The sequence below is a fragment of the Drosophila arizonae genome, chromosome 2 (assembly GCF_054131065.1).
Source record: "Drosophila arizonae isolate 15081-1271.41 chromosome 2, UAZ_ARI_1.0, whole genome shotgun sequence".
In the NCBI taxonomy this organism is placed as follows: domain Eukaryota; kingdom Metazoa; phylum Arthropoda; class Insecta; order Diptera; family Drosophilidae; genus Drosophila; species Drosophila arizonae.
In genome coordinates, this window is record NC_142922.1 from 33948730 (window position 1) to 33966169 (window position 17440).

A 17440-nucleotide genomic window follows, 5' to 3' on the forward strand; every position below is an offset into this window, starting at 1 on the left:
CATGCAAAATTTCAGCATTCTAGGTTTACAACTTTAGGAGATACGGTTTTATCCGATTTGCCACGCCCCAAATGGGCGGGGATATATCCGCCATAGCTCGTGATCTTGGGTGGTCGACGCGGACCTACATACCAAATTTCAGCTTTCTAGCTCTTTAACTAACATAATTTCTGGTATATCGGAAAATGTATTTTCCGATTTGCCACGCCCCTAGTGGGCGGATCGGGAAAATTTTAACACTTTATACATCGGAAATATACACGAGTATGTGTTCCAAATTTCAAGTCTCTAGCTTCAATAGCGCCGAAATAGATTGCGTTCATACGGACAGACAGACGGACGGACAGACGGACGGACAGACGGACGGACAGCAATGCGGACATTGCACAAAACCAATATACTGACTCACTTTCGTGAATGAGTATAAAAAGAGGATAGGCTTGAGTTAAAGGTTAAACGTTAAAGTTAAAGGACGGCCTCTTCTATTATCACCCAGGGTAGAGCGAATTACGCTCAGAAAAATGGACGAGAAACCAACTATTTTGATCAGGATGCTTGCCAGTGAGCTGAAGGAGGAGTGTAGCATAACCATTTCCCGGGAAAGTGTCAGAAGAGCACTAAAAAGTAACGATCTGTCGTCCCGACTAGCCCGTCTAATGTTTGCTAAAATGCACGAAAATCAGCCAGATTCATATCGGGATGATGTAATATTTTGCGATGAATCCAAAATGATTTTATATTATAACAATGGTCCAACTAGAGAGTGGCGCTAGCCCCTAAAAGCCCTCGAGAAGAAAAATATAATACCGACTGTTGATTTTGGAAAGCTTTCGGTAATGGTCTGGGGGTGCATCTCAAGCAAAGCAGTTGGATATCTATGTTTTATTGAGAACACCATGGATGTTGGACAGTATTTTGACATTTTGCGCACACATTTAGTAACCAGTGCCAACAAATTTGGATTCTTTGTCAATGGCAAACCAACTTTTAGGTTTTATCAAGACAATGATTCAAACATAAGGCGCATATTGTGAGGTGCTGGCATCTTTATAACTGGAAAAATGTGATGGATACGCAAGCTAAAGGCCCGGACTTAAGCCTCATTGAGAATTTGTGGGCTTATCTGAAGAAGAGAACCGCAAAGAGGTAACCAAAGAATAAAACTGAGCTGAAAACCATTGTTTTGGAGGAATGGCAAAATATCCCAGTGGAATATGTAAGAAATTTGGTCCAATCGATGAACAGACGCTTGGGAGCAGTCATAGATGCCAAAGGTGGCCAACAAAATTATTAGTTTTAACTAAAAAGTAGTTAAAACACTATAATGAATTAATTGTTTTAGTTGTGTAAACACTTTCTTGTCAGCTGATTTTTGTTACTTCTTTTGTTTTTTGTTATTTTCTTTTGCTAATGGAAACATATTGTAATTTTGTTTACTTACTAATATAGTTTATAGTCTAATTTACCTATTGTCATTTAAAAAAAATTGAATATGCATATTCTTAATGCTTTTATTTCGCTTCAAAGTAAAAAATTAAAATTTTTTCCCTATGTGTAAACATTTTCTTGCCAAACTGTATGTAGATATGCATGTATTTATGTATGTAGATATGCATGTATTTATGTCCGCAAATAAATTGTAAAACATAACCATCTACAAACCATTTGATCACAAAGTTGTACACAGATGTTTACGTATATATGTATGTACATAAAAATATATAAGATTGATGCGAATATGTTGACATATACCAAAGTATAATACATACATACATTATATTTGCATTTACAATATCTGTATGTATGTACGTACATTCAGTACCATTTCGTCAATGAAATTGTATAAATGTATGTATGTACATAAATGCATATATATAGCCATATAGTTTATTAGCCTTATAGTTAACTAATCGGGTGATTAATTCTGTTTTATATATGTAAAATATTGCAATTTAGAGTCTAGACTGGCGTACACAATTATAGATGTACATACATACATATGTATGTATGTATGGATGTAGACACCACAAGTATACACATTTTGCAATTCGAGTGCAAGTGAACAGAATGTAAGTACAAGGAAACTACTTAAGAATATCTCTAAGAAAAAAATAATTATATATATATATATATATATATATATATATATATATATATATATATATATATATATATATATATATATATATATATATATATATATATATATGATATTTTCGTAGTTAGCCTATTTATGGAATTCGAGTAAATGATTCTGTATATCCCGAATGAAGTAGTGCTGCAAAGCCGTCGATGGAAATATCGATGTATCGATGGAGTTTCTGTTGTAAGATAGATCGACCACTCACCAGAGACACTGTCCAGAGTCAGTGTTGCCGAATCAGCTATTTTGTAGCTAGATGTGGCTACTTTTTAAGGCCGATTGCTACACAAATTTTCAAACAGCTATTAGCTACAAATCTAACTATTTGCAAACATCATCAAACATAGACTACACATGTAGTACAAAGTTTTTCAACACCGAAAAATCTGCCTCCTAGGGCCTATCAATTTCGTATTTGCTCGGCTCTTCACTGTTTAGGTTCGGGCTACGAATATATGCGAAAGCACAATCATTCCGCTTCATGCGCTCGACCGAGATGGTCAAATGTTGAATAAAGATGTCTCTATGCTCAATTTTTGTTCTTGCTCTCTCGCTCTCTCTGCTCTCTGCTCTCTCAAATATGTATATGTATGTATGCATGTGAGAACAAGCAGCAGCTCACGAAAAAAAAAAATAATTGAAATTTCTTCGCGTTAGACTGCCGTTTCTTCCCTTACGTGAAGTGTATTCCGAACTCTTCAAACCGTTTGCCAAGCTAGTACAAAATATTTGCCTTTTCGTTATTATTTGTGGGAAGGGTATGAAAGCGTTGGTGCGCATAAAGAAAATGTTTTCACGATGAGCATGCACACACACACTCTCGCTTGCTACATGTACTATGAGCATTTTTATGCCTGTGTGCGAAGCTCTTGCCGCCTGTAGCAATTTTACAGTCCAGCATTTGCATTTGGTCGATCTTGTGAAGTGCTGGCATACATTTGTATGTATGTATGTATATACATTTGATTATGTATACGCATGGGATGCGATGCTCACAATTATGGGATATCACTTGTAGAAGCATGTGTATGCCTGTGTGCCTTTACATGTGCGTGTGTGTATGAATGGGAGATGAATATTGGCGTGTGCCTCCCTCAACTTAGAATGGTGTGAACGATTTTGGGTTTTATTTGAAGAGGCGCGCTTACATTTAAGTAGCTGATTTTATTTCAATGATCGTGGGCTTGCCTATCAGAATGATTTTTTCTTTTAATGTAGTACTTGGTTAATCCCAGTGGGCGCTTACATTTAAGTAGCTGACTAACTAAAGTAACAAGTTCACTTCCCATAGCTTTTATACGTATTTTTTAACTGCATGATTTTTATGACATCCAACAGATGCACCCTTTAAAATGGGTCCATTTAGCCAGTTTATGTATGTATGTACATACACATGCTTCTTATTAAAAAGGTAAATTCCACCTGTATATGTGCAGGTGTAAGGGATCGAAAATCGCATTCCAATTTGCCCACTGGGATTAATCAAGTACTACAATTTAAACAAGTAAGAAAACTCTAGTCGAGAATTCACGACTACGAGATCCCCTGAACCCTTGGAGTGTTAGCTATTTCAATAATTTTTCGCGTCTTTCAGCTTACACAAGAAACACGCACACACACACACACACAAACACACACGCACACACACAGGTTTTTATCGATAAAAAACTACTGAATCGCCAGACTATTATCATCCCATCTCATACACACATACACATACATATGTATGCAAATGTATGTGCTCCCTCAAAGGCCAATCAACGGTAAATTTTGGGCATTACAATTTGCTCAGGCAGCAAGAGTTACGCACGCAGGCCACAAATGCTCACACATGTTTCCAGAGACTGCAAGTGTGTGTGTGCTTGCCCGTCGCGAAATCATATTCTTTATGCGTATCAACGCTTTCATTTCTTTACGACCTACCTCGTTGGAAGCGTCTTTGAGTGCCCAATCTATTGACGTATTCAGACTTTCAATGGGCCAACAACTTTTTGAAATATTTACATTATTATCCCCTGAAATCGGTAGAAAACCAGAAAATTGACTCATTTTTAAGTAAACATGCAATAACAGAACTGTTTCTTGGCCGATTTCTTTACGACCTACCTTGTTGGAAGCGTCTTTGAGTGCCCCATCTAATGACGTATTCCGATTTTCAATGGGTCAACAACTTTTTGAAATATTTACATTATTATCCCCTGAAATCGGTAGAAAACCAGAAAATGGACTTATTTTTAGGTATTACATGTAATAACAGGACTGTTTCTTGGCCGATTTCTTTACGACCTACCTCGTTGGAAGCGTCTTTGAGTGCCCCATCTAATGACGTATTCAGAGTTGCAATTGGCCAACAACTTTTTGAAATATTTACATTATTATCCCCTGAAATCGGTAGAAAACCAGAAAATTGACTTATTTTTAGGTATAACATGCAATAACAGGACTGTTTCTTGGCCGATTTCTTTACGACCTACCTCGTTGGAAGCGTCTTTGAGTGCCCCATCTAATGACTTATTCCGATTTTCAATGGGTCAACAACTTTTTGAAATATTTACATTATTATCCCCTGAAATCGGTAGAAAACCAGAAAATGGACTTATTTTTAGGTATTACATGTAATAACAGGACTGTTTCTTGGCCGATTTCTTTACGACCTACCTCGTTGGAAGTGTCTTTGAGTGCCCCATCTAATGACGTATTCAGATTTTCAATGGGTCAACAACTTTTTGAAATATTTACATTATTATCCCCTGAAATCGGTAGAAAACCAGAAAATGGACTTATTTTTAGGTATTAACATGTAATAACAGGACTGTTTCTTGGCCGATTTCTTTACGACCTACCTCGTTGGAAGTGTCTTTGAGTGCCCCATCTAATGACGTATTCAGATTTTCAATGGGTCAACAACTTTTTGAAATATTTACATTATTATCCCCTGAAATCGGTAGAAAACCAGAAAATTGACTTATTTTTAGGTATAACATGCAATAACAGGACTGTTTCTTGGCCGATTTCTTTACGACCTACTTCGTTGAAAGCGTCTTTGAGTGCTCCATCTAATGACGTATTCAGATTTTCAATCGGCCAACAACTTTTTGAAATATTTACATTACTATCCCCTGAAATCGGTAGAAAACCAGAAAATTGACTCATTTTTAGGTATAACATGCAATAACAGGACTGTTTCTTGGCCGATTTCTTTACGACCTACTTCGTTGGAAGCGTCTTTGAGTGCCCCATCTAATGACGTATTCAGATTTTCAATCGGCCAACAACTTTTTGAAATATTTACATTATTATCCCCTGAAATCGGTAGAAAACCAGAAAATTGACTCATTTTTAGGTATAACATGCAATAACAGGACTGTTTCTTGGCCGATTTCTTTACGACCGTTGGAAGCGTCTTTGAGTGCCCCATCTAATGACGTATTCCGATTTTCAATGGGTCAACAACTTTTTGAAATATTTACATTATTATCCCCTGAAATCGGTAGAAAACCAGAAAATGGACTTATTTTTAGGTATAACATGCAATAACAGGACTGTTTCTTGGCCGATTTCTTTACGACCTACCTCGTTGAAAGCGTCTTTGAGTGCTCCATCTAATGACGTATTCAGATTTTCAATCGGCCAACAACTTTTTGAAATATTTACATTATTATCCCCTGAAATCGGTAGAAAACCAGAAAATTGACTCATTTTTAGGTATAACATGCAATAACAGGACTGTTTCTTGGCCGATTTCTTTACGACCGTTGGAAGCGTCTTTGAGTGCCCCATCTAATGACGTATTCAGATTTTCAATCGGCCAACAACTTTTTGAAATATTTACATTATTATCCCCTGAAATCGGTAGAAAACCAGAAAATTGACTCATTTTTAGGTATTACATGTAATAACAGGACTGTTTCTTGGCCGATTTCTTTACGACCTACCTCGTTGGAAGCGTCTTTGAGTGCCCCATCTAATGACGTATTCAGATTTTCAATTGGCCAACAACTTTTTGAAATATTTACATTATTATCCCCTGAAATCGGTAGAAAACCAGAAAATTGACTTATTTTTAGGTATAACATGCAATAACAGGACTGTTTCTTGGCCGATTTCTTTACGACCTACCTCGTTGGAAGCGTCTTTGAGTGCCCCATCTAATGACGTATTCAGATTTTCAATTGGCCAACAACTTTTTGAAATATTTACATTATTATCCCCTGAAATCGGTAGAAAACCAGAAAATGGACTTATTTTTAGGTATAACATGCAATAACAGGACTGTTTCTTGGCCGATTTCTTTACGACCTACTTCGTTGAAAGCGTCTTTGAGTGCCCCATCTAATGACGTATTCAGATTTTCAATCGGCCAACAACTTTTTGAAATATTTACATTATTATCCCCTGAAATCGGTAGAAAACCAGAAAATTGACTTATTTTTAGGTATAACATGCAATAACAGGACTGTTTCTTGGCCGATTTCTTTACGACCTACTTCGTTGAAAGCGTCTTTGAGTGCCCCATCTAATGACGTATTCAGATTTTCAATCGGCCAACAACTTTTTGAAATATTTACATTACTATCCCCTGAAATCGGTAGAAAACCAGAAAATTGACTCATTTTTAGGTATAACATGCAATAACAGGACTGTTTCTTGGCCGATTTCTTTACGACCTACTTCGTTGGAAGCGTCTTTGAGTGCCCCATCTAATGACGTATTCAGATTTTCAATCGGCCAACAACTTTTTGAAATATTTACATTATTATCCCCTGAAATCGGTAGAAAACCAGAAAATTGACTCATTTTTAGGTATAACATGCAATAACAGGACTGTTTCTTGGCCGATTTCTTTACGACCTACCTCGTTGGAAGCGTCTTTGAGTGCCCCATCTAATGACGTATTCAGATTTTCAATTGGCCAACAACATTTTGAAATATTTACATTACTATCCCCTGAAATCGGTAGAAAACCAGAAAATTGACTCATTTTTAGGTATAACATGCAATAACAGGACTGTTTCTTGGCCGATTTCTTTACGACCGTTGGAAGCGTCTTTGAGTGCCCCATCTAATGACGTATTCAGATTTTCAATCGGCCAACAACTTTTTGAAATATTTACATTATTATCCCCTGAAATCGGTAGAAAACCAGAAAATGGACTTATTTTTAGGTATAACATGCAATAACAGGACTGTTTCTTGGCCGATTTCTTTACGACCTACCTCGTTGAAAGCGTCTTTGAGTGCTCCCATCTAATGACGTATTCAGATTTTCAATCGGCCAACAACTTTTTGAAATATTTACATTATTATCCCCTGAAATCGGTAGAAAACCAGAAAATTGACTCATTTTTAGGTATAACATGCAATAACAGGACTGTTTCTTGGCCGATTTCTTTACGACCTACTTCGTTGGAAGCGTCTTTGAGTGCCCCATCTAATGACGTATTCAGATTTTCAATCGGCCAACAACTTTTTGAAATATTTACATTATTATCCCCTGAAATCGGTAGAAAACCAGAAAATTGACTTATTTTCAGGTATAACATGCAATAACAGGACTGTTTCTTGGCCGATTTCGTTATGACCTACCTCGTTGGAAGCGTCTTTGAGTGCCCCATCTAATGACGTATTCAGATTTTCAATCGGCCAACAACTTTTTGAAATATTTACATTATTATCCCCTGAAATCGGTAGAAAACCAGAAAATTGACTCGATTTTAGGTATAACATGCAATAACAGGAATATACATCGAAACGCTATATTTTATTTGCATGAGCCTTACAAACGCTTTTATGATTTAGGTATACCCTTCGTTTAAAAGGAAAGAGCTGGGATCGTCGCCAACAAATTTCAATTTTTGTGCGCTGCTGAGTTCGGTGATTTGAGCGACCATAGAGAGAGATAGAGAGAGAGAGTAGGACAAAAGCGCATAGATGTGCTTCATATAAGAATAGCACCATTTCTTTTGAGCGCTTGCAGCGCACTGACTTTGTCGTGCAATATTTTCACTGCTCGAACCTCCAGCGACCGAGCCGAGCAAATACGAAGTAAAGTGGTCGACCAACTTATTATTTTCTGCTGTAGAAAAATTTGTTCTACATGTCTAGTAGTGCTGCAAATCCATCGATGGAAATATCGATAGTATCGATGGACTTTCTTTTGTTAGATAGATCGATGGAATTTTCTCGATGTCGATAGATCGCTACAGACGCCAATCCACAAGTAAGTTCATACGTTGATACTCAAATTATTATTAAAATTAGAATCTATTTTACACAAACAATTTGATTTATTTTTTAACATATAGCACATAGATACCTAATTACCACATTATTTAATTGTTGGCGGTTCCTCCACGGAAAATGGAAAAATTTTTGATCCCATCTGGTAAGATTCATATAATTAATAGCAAACACGTTTTTTCTAATTGTTTTGGATTTTATATAAAACTGCTTCTTCGCCTGCAGACGCCAATAAGGAATCTTCATTTGCTGTTACGGTAGACACTGAAAATATTGCGCCTCCGAATAAGCGAAAGAAATTTGAGAAATCTCAAGTATGGAAGTTTTTTGAAAAATGCAAAGAAGAAAACTTTGTGAAATGCCTATTGTGTGGGCAGCAATATAAAACGAGCGGGAACACATCAAATATGCAAGAGCATTTAAAGCGTGCACATAATGGATCTCACGAAAATTACTTTCAGTTTTAAGCTCAAGACTTTTGTGAAAGATAGTCAAGCTTTGTTTTTTAATTTTAAGTTAAATTTTAAGACTTATTAATTACAGTCGAACTTTTTGTTTTTTAGTTATAAGATAAATATGAACTAAAGTTTATTTTTAGGATAGACTGTTTTGTTATGAACTAAAGTTGATTTTTTTTCTATGAATTTTCAATAATTTTGAATGATGGAGCTATTTTCGATGGAACCATCGATACTATCGATATTTTAGTCCATCGGACTCAAAATCAATGGACGGTCCATCGATGGTTTTGCAGCACTAATGTCTAGCACTAACCAGAGAACACATAGACTAGACATCTAGAACTAATTTTTTCACCGACGAAAAAATGCGCTGAGGAGACTACACAACTTCGTATTTGCTCGGCTCAGTCTCTTGAGGCTCAAGCAGTGAAAATATTGCACGACAAAATCAGTGTGCTGCAAGCGCTCAAACGAAATGGTGCCATTTTTATATGAAGCACGGCTATGCAGTGTTGCCAGATTAGCTATTTAATAGCATTTTTAGCTATTTTTGAACCCTAAATGCTATGAAAATTTTGAAAATGCTATTAGCTATAAATTTAGCTATTTTACAAACGAATAGTTTGAATTTGATTTTAGTATTTAAAGCAAAAAAAAAAAAAACATTTTTCTATTAAGTCCCAAATTGTACGTAATGATGTGCGCGATACTACCACCACGACTTTATCGTACTTATAACATCAGTTGTGAATTTACACCATCGCTAATTCTTCTTGGCGCGCTTCTTGGCATTAATTGTATGTGATGGATAAAAAATTTAAGCAGAAATTTCGTGATTCCTGGAAAACAATCACCGAATTTAAGAATTGGATTAAGGAGGATGAGTCGGACAACAGGCGGACGTATTGTATATACTGCAAATGCAGTGTTTTTGCCAAATTGCACGATATTAAAATGCATGCCGCGACAAAAAAAAACATAAAACTGCGATTGGCGTCTTTGGGCAAAAAATTTAAACATTTTCCATGATTTCATTTAAACATGATTCCAGTTAATCAAAAATATAATTCTGATGATGATTTGGATGTGGATCAAATTGTAACATTATTAAATAACATTTAAAAATAAAATTTAAAGTAAATGCATAATGCATAAAGGTTTCAGCTATTTTGTAAGCTATTTTAAAATTTGTTTAGCTATTTTCAGCTATTTTTTAGAGACGATTTTGCTATTTTTATGTCTCAAAACCTGGCAACACTGGTTGTCTCATCTATGTGCTCTCTGGTTAGTGTCGCTGCGAAGAAATTTCAATTTTTGTGAGCTGCTGCCAACATTTCGTTGCTTGAAAACGCTAAATCAGCCTTTGAAAAAAGCTAGAAATAGTTAGAAATATTTTTTCGTAGCTTAAAATAACGTTAGAATATATATATATACATATGTATATATTTTTTTTATTTTTATATTTATTTTTTTTTATTTCAATATTTTATAAGATTTCATCGATGATTTCATCTATATCCTCCTGGTTTATGTAGGTTTCATTGGTCCCTATCATTCTCATACCAAAAGGGTATAGTCATTTATATTGCACCACTTAATTAGGTGGATGCTCGCGTACTGCATCAAAATTTCATCAATATTGCTAGATTCTACCTTGAAATGCACTAAAATATCCACAATCTTGCAGCCATATAATACGCTGCTTTGCTTATAAATTTTTGGCATTATTAACAACTTGTTGCTCGCGCTTTAAAGCTTGTGAAATTCCCTCTTAGCGATGGTATAAAACACGATTCGCTAGACTTCGCAGCATCGATAAGATTGAATCGATGTTTTTTGCCATTCAAACGAAAAAATACTATTCGTATGAAAATGTGGCATCATTGAGCATAAAAATGCACTAGTTACCAGATGTTTCAAAGAGCAAGTTTTTCTTGAAAAATAGCTATAATTCCCGCTAGCCGCTATTTCACAATTTATCCCGCATTTCCTTGTTGCAACCCACTAGATCTAGTGGGAAAATAGCTAAATTGGCAGCCTGGCTGCTGCTTGTGCTCACATGCATATGTACATCAGTGTTGCCAGAATTTTGAAGGCAAGAATTGCTAGAATTAAAAAAAAAAGTTGCTAAAAAATTTATTAAAATTGCTAAAAGAAATTGCCAAAATTTTGTTAAAATTTTATATGTTAAATTTATTACTTTTATTTATGATTGAGTTTTTAAATGATAGTTAAAATGTCGTCCAATTGTTCCAATATACTTTCTTCATCATTAATAGCATATTTGGAGCTGTCGCTTATTTTTGCCAAACATTTTTTTGGCAGCACATAATTATGGCAGCAAATATCATGCTTTTGTAATCCATATCTGTAATATTTTTCTAAGTTTGTATAAAGAGTTTTTATTAATTTTATGTATAGGCACAGTGCAGCCTCATGCTCCTCCGTCTTGTCACATTCGCAACTCGCCACTCAACCACACATCGCGAAATTTTTGGGTATACGTTTTTGGCATATTTTATAAAACTTTTAATGAATCTAACAAAACAGCATACAATTTAAAACTCAGCGCACAAATGACACTTGCTCACTTTCGATGAATTTGTGAACTATTGTTCACAAGTTTGTGCATTTATCGATATTGTTAAGATTTTGAACAAGTTGAGTTCTTTTTAAGATGATGTTATTGTGAGATCACAAAATTGCTAAAAATTGCATAATTTTTTTTTTAAATAGCTATATTTGTGGCTAATAGCAATTAAAAAAAAAAAATTGCAAACTCAAATTCAAAATTGCTAGATCTAGCAACTTAATGGCTAAAATGGCAGCACTGCTTAGTACAAGTAATTGGTATAGGAACTATCGCGCATCTCTATTGGAAAACCCTTTTTAAAAATACTCATTTGTAAAAGAATAGTGCTTTAAATACAGAATTAAAATAATAATAATAATGCCAACCAGCGGAATGGGATTTTCAGAAGAGCAAATGGGCATGAAGTTCGATCGATGTGTATCTGATACAATTGTTAAAGGAAGTGAGTGCTTACTATTATATAATATACTGTATTAGCGGTTTAAATTTGTATGCAATGTACCAATAGTCTCTTCTTACTGCACAATGTCTCTTCTTTCGAAGTGAATATATCATATATAGCAACAAAATCTCATTTTCAAGAAACACTATAAATTCGACCACTTTTACCACTTTACTATAGAATACATAGACCGAACACGAAGTGTAAAGTGTTTTGCACTTATTTGAGCATTGCTCAGTTCCTTCTAATAAAATATGACAAATCACCATCATTTCGCTTCATGCGGTCGACCGAGATGGATGACTTTTGAACAAAATCCCTCTACAAAAGAAGCCCTTTACAATTATTGGTAAGGTGGGTCGGGGAGGGAGAGGGCAGAATTAAAAAAAAATCAAAATTTTATAAAATATACATATGTATATGTACATATGTTTATACCCTGAACCCATTTTCAATGGGAAATCAGGGTATAATGGTAATGAAATGTATGTAACAGGCAGAAGAAGGCGTGGCAGACCCCACAAAGTATATATATTCTTGATAAGGGTGACGAGATGAGTCGATTTGGCCCTGTCCGTCTGTCCGTATGTATGAACGCGTCGATTTCAGAAGATATAAGAGCTAGAGACTTCAAATTTTTTTTTCAAATGTCCGTAATTACAGCGCGCATATCAAGTTTATCATTAAAAATCGATAACTCATCCCGATCTTTTTTTTATCGATAAAAAGCCTTATCGAAAACCAGTTATCAAATTATATCTTCTACACCTTTATTGCTAGAGTCTCCAAATTTTTAATGTATGCTTATATGCAATTTCGGTTTTTGTTAAAATTTACCCCCCACAATTGAGTTCTCATAGTAAGCGCTCATTGCCGCCCATGCGTGTTTATGCTTGTGTGTGTATATGCATGTAAATGTTTGTGTATGTGTGTGTGTAAGTGTGTGTGTGCATGCGTTTGTGTGTGTATGCGTGTGTGTGTGTGTGTATGTGTGTCTGTATGCGTGTGTGTGTATGTATGCCTGTGTGTCTGTATGCGTGTGTGTGTATGTATGCCTGTGTGTGCGTACGTGCGTGTGTGTGTGCGTGTTTCTAGTGTGAGCTGAAAGACGCGAAAAATTATTGAAATATCTATTGCTCCAAGGGTTCAGGGGATCTCGTAGTCGTAGTCGTAGTAATCATTAAAAATCGATAACTCATCCCGATCTTTTTTTATGGATAAAAACCTGTGTGTGTGTGTGTGTGTGTGTGCGTGCGTGTGTGTGTGTGTGTGCGTGCGTGTGTGTGTGTGTATGTATGCCTGTGTGTGTGCGTGTGTGTTTGTGTGTGTGTGTTTGTGTGTGTGTGTGTGCGTGTTTCTTGTGTAAGCTGAAAGACGCGAAAAATTATTGAAATAGCTATTACTCCATGGGTTCAAGGGATCTCGTAGCCGACCAGAGCTTTCTTACTTGTTTTTTAAATATCCGTATATACAGAGTGGATATCGAGTTTATCAAATCGATAACTCATCCAGTTATTTTTATCGATAAAAAACCTTATTGACAATTAGTTGTAAAACTATATCTCCTACATCTTTAAATCTAGAGTGTCCAAATTTTGAATGTATGTATACTTATATGCATTTTATACAATTTCGGTTTTTGTTAAAATTTTCCACTTAATACACGTGATACACTTTATTGATATTAAATTTTATTAGAAAACTAACAAACGTATTTTTTATTTACAGGTGGCGGTCTTATCATTGGATCGGTTGTGTCATTATTATTTTTCAGAAGACGTTTGTGGCCTACTTGGCTAGGGGCTGGCTTTGGAGTTGGCGTGGCCTATAGTTCTTGTGAAAATAACTTAAACTCTGTAAAATAATAAAATGTTTTAATAAAAAATTGCTGTATGTAAAAGCAATATCGACCAATTATTCAAGTTGAAATGTGATTGCAATTATTGGCATATGTATGTACATATATATATACACATATATATATATATATATATATATATATATATATATATATATATATATATATATATATATATATATATATATATATATATATATATAATTTTTTATACCCTGAACCCATTGAAAATGGGAAATCATTAGAATATCAGTTAGAATATCAATTAGAATATCAGTTTGGTGGGTTCAGGGTATATCCTAGTCGAGCAGTCTCGACTGGAGCTCTCTTGTTTTTTTTTAGACTCATTCACGAATGTGAAATGAGTATATTGGTTTTGTGCAATGTCCGTCTTGCTGTCCGTCCGTCTGTCCGTATGAACGCTATCTATTTCGGCGCTATTGAAGCTAGAGACTTGAAATTTGGAACACATACTCGTGTATATCTCCGATTTATAAAGTGTTAAAATTTTCCCGATCCGCCCTCTAGGGGCGGGGCAAATCGGAAAATGCATTTTCCGATATACCAGAAATCATGTTTGTTGAAGAGCTAGAAAGCTGAAATTTGGTGTGTAGGTCCGCGCCGATCACCCAGGATCACAAGCTATGGCGGATATATCTCCGCCCATTAGGGGCCTGGCAAATCGGATAAAACTGTATCTCCTAAATTTATAAACCTAGACTGCTGAAATTTTGCATGTAAGCTGATGTTTTAATTTTATGAAGATAGGTGAAAAAATTATATATCTACGCCCACTAGGGGCGTGGCAAATCTGACCTGAAGATATAGTGATTTTTCGAATTCTGCTATATTTTAGGCACTATTGATGCTAGAGACCTGAAATTTTGTATATATACGCGGGTTGACCACCCACGTCCAACGAGCTATGGTAGATATGTGTCCGCCTATAGGGGGCGTGGCAAACCGCAAAAGTTTATATCTCGTACAGTTTAAGAGCTAGAAGCTTCAAACTTGGATAGTTAAGTTACTGGTGGCCTCCTCTATCGATGCCCCAAAAATAATTTTTAAGCCTCTTTAGGGGCATGGCATATCGAAAAATACCCTGTAATTTTCACATTTTTTGAGCGTAAGAATTCAAATTTTGCGTTTAGGTAACCGGTTGCTCGTTCTAAAAACTGGCTAAAATTGAGGAGTCTACGGCCACTAGGGGCGTGGCAATCGGCATTTACAGTGCCCGAATTGCGACATTTATATGCGTCAGCCATCTATTTATGTATATGTACACATAAGTAGGCTTAATAGGCTTAATAGGCATTGATAGCACGGAAGGAAACATTTTTATAAAATTAATAATATATAAAAAAGCTAAAATAACAAAAATTTGCAATTTACAAAAAAGTGTTTTCAGCGGGATTTGAACTCGCACCCAACCCAAACAGCATGTTTGTCAAAATAGCTAAAATAAAGATCGTCGGCGCTTCAGCCTACAGCACCACCGCGTCGTTTCGATCAAGAATAGTTAAAACGAAATCAATTTATTGTTATGACGCCGCATAGCAAAGAAAAGCCAGTGTAGCGGCTGGAAATTCAAAAACAATGCAAAGACAAATCAATCGCAACGGGATTCTTAGAATATGCTAGTGCACGCATTTATGTGTACATACATACACACATACAAATGAGCGCGTGTATAAGGCTGGAATGCTTGATGCTATGCGTGCAGGCTTACATATATAATTATATATACATATGTATGTATTTGCGTATATGTATTTGAGGGCTATTTAAGAAGAAACAAATTTGAACTTATAAAATTATTCGACTAAGAAAATGAAAAGTATTAAGTGCCATTCAGTCAAGCTCGCACCTTCCCAATAAAATATTTATTTTATAAAAAACGAAATATGTATGAAAAAATAAAAAAAAATAACACTTTACTGTGGTTCGAACCTCCGCTACTCTAACATTACTTGCGTCGCCCTTAGCACCCGCGCCACTGCTTTGCTCGAGCAATCAGTTGCTAAAATAGAATAGCTTAATAAGAGAGCGTCATCAGACAAAACTACAGTAACGGCTAGAAAGTCCAGAAATCAATCGAAATTCTAAGAATGTGAGAAAAGGCGCGCTTCTGTCTGTACGCATAGAATAGACGATGAGTGTGTGCACAAGCATAGGAAAATCGCGCTGATCTGCTGTTAGCTTGAAGCCGGTATCCAATGTATGGATATAAATATATAATAAAAATCAGAGTTGTATAAATTATATATGTATGTAATTTGAATGCAATAGCTATCGATGATTTTCGAATTTTAATGGCATCATGCCGTGTTTTTTGCTGCGCACTAGACTTGAAAATTGCACTATATACTCTGGTTGACAGCGTTTGGGCTGTGAATGAGTCTTCTGCTATCGGTATCACCCGATTGCAATGTTCTTACTTGTTTAATTTATGTAACATGCCGAATGAGACGCGTTTGTCTCCTGCAATTAGATGTAACGAGTGCCCCTCGCACTTAAGAGTTTGAAAATAATACATACTATACATATATATGTATGTACATATACTTACCAGCATAACTCTACGTACACCAGGAAGGCATTTGCTACAAGTCAATTATGGGACTGAAACTCATTATACCCTGAACCCATTGAAAATGGGAAATCAGGGTATAATGGTTTTGTGAATACTTTTTAACGGGCAGAAGGAGGCGTGGCAGACCCCACAAAGTATATATATTCTTGATCAGCGCGACGAGCTGAGTCGATATAGCCCTGTCCGTCTGTCCGTCCGTCCGTCCGTCCGTCCGTCCGTATGAGTGCGTCGATCTCAGAAGTTATAAGAGCTAGAGAGCTGAAATTTGGCATGCATACTTGTGAGTACCATACGCAGTACGAGTTTGCTTTATTTTTTCGATAAACCGTCCGATAACTTTTTTTTATCGAGAATAATCGAAAAATTGATTTTTTTTTTAGCCTAATTTGAACATTTTTAGACCTAGAGTCTTCAAATTTGTGTTGTATATAAAGTTAATCGATACAAAAATTTTGTAATTTACAGATTTTGGATACCACGCCCCCTTCTCCCCCAATTTGTAAACGCATTTCAAGTACTAGAGACTTGGGCTTTGGAATGTACACACATATTCACCGTATGTCCACATATCACATATGTCCGTATGTTTGAACGAGTCGATTTAGAAGATATAAGAGCTAGATACTTGAAATTTTTTTAAACGTCCGTGTATATAGCGCGCATATCGAGTTTATCTCCAAAAATCGAAAACTCATCCCGTTACTTTTTCATCGTTTAAAAACTTCGAAAACCAGTAATAAATTTGCATACATATATCTGCTACGACTCTAGCGAAATCTTAAATGGAGATTCATATGTACTTTATACATTTTCGATTTTTCTATAAGTTTATCCATCAGCCCTATATTCACACCATCCCCATTAAGTTTGTAAAAGGCGTATTTCAAATACTAGAAACTTGTGCTTTGACAAATACATGCATATCTATTAGACGTCTGCATGATTACATTCATAACAAAGCCACATTGAGTACATTCGAATTGAGTAGAATATGAGTGAGTGAAAAGGACAGAATGAGACGAATGTGTATACTACTGTTTCGCAAGACGAACATGTTGTGTCTTATGCCGAATGACTGAGTATAACCACTGACCAGAGAACACATAGACT

At 35.7% G+C, this 17440-nt stretch overlaps 2 protein-coding genes and 2 long non-coding RNA genes across 13 annotated transcripts in view; 2 read left to right on the plus strand and 2 right to left on the minus strand.

Annotated features, from left to right (window-relative positions):
* The window catches only part of FoxP (forkhead box transcription factor P), a 192996-nt gene extending 190507 nt beyond the window's left edge, over window positions 1–2489 (minus strand). For 5 of the 8 annotated variants that reach the window (XR_016268517.1, XM_089461915.1, XM_089461913.1 and 2 more), the window contains exon 1: window positions 1974–2088. Coding sequence is in view for 4 of the 8 variants with exons in the window: in XM_089461915.1 (XP_089318041.1) it covers window positions 1974–1999 (26 nt within the window). In the remaining 4 variants the exon portion in view is untranslated. Of the gene's footprint in view, window positions 1–1662; window positions 1748–1973; window positions 2089–2348 lie in introns of those variants that run through there. The other 3 variants (XM_089461911.1, XM_089461910.1, XM_089461909.1) reach the window with 3 other exon arrangements.
* On the plus strand, window positions 224–9992 carry LOC149270944 (uncharacterized). 3 transcript variants are annotated; one of them, XR_016268518.1, is made up of 5 exons: window positions 224–1274; window positions 1957–2069; window positions 7943–8363; window positions 8449–8528; window positions 8609–9992. It is a non-coding gene; the product is annotated as an uncharacterized LOC149270944 (long non-coding RNA). The 3 variants fall into 3 exon arrangements; XR_016268519.1 differs by lacking the exon at window positions 224–1274 and adding an exon at window positions 2223–2326 and having other exon boundaries at window positions 1938–2069; window positions 8249–8363; XR_016268520.1 differs by lacking the exon at window positions 224–1274 and having other exon boundaries at window positions 1967–2069; window positions 8249–8363.
* Window positions 9993–10267: 275 nt separating this feature from the next.
* On the minus strand, window positions 10268–12710 carry LOC149270945 (uncharacterized). The gene is made up of 2 exons (XR_016268521.1): window positions 11892–12710; window positions 10268–10949 (listed from the first exon to the last, which is right to left on the minus strand). It is a non-coding gene; the product is annotated as an uncharacterized LOC149270945 (long non-coding RNA).
* Window positions 11675–13796, plus strand: LOC149270946 (MICOS complex subunit Mic10-like). Its single transcript, XM_089461917.1, has 2 exons — window positions 11675–11879; window positions 13608–13796. The coding sequence occupies exons 1-2, from the start codon at window positions 11795–11797 to the stop codon at window positions 13742–13744; spliced, it is 222 nt and encodes a 73-aa protein (XP_089318043.1). The 5' UTR covers window positions 11675–11794; the 3' UTR covers window positions 13745–13796.
* Window positions 13797–17440: the final 3644 nt, after the last annotated feature.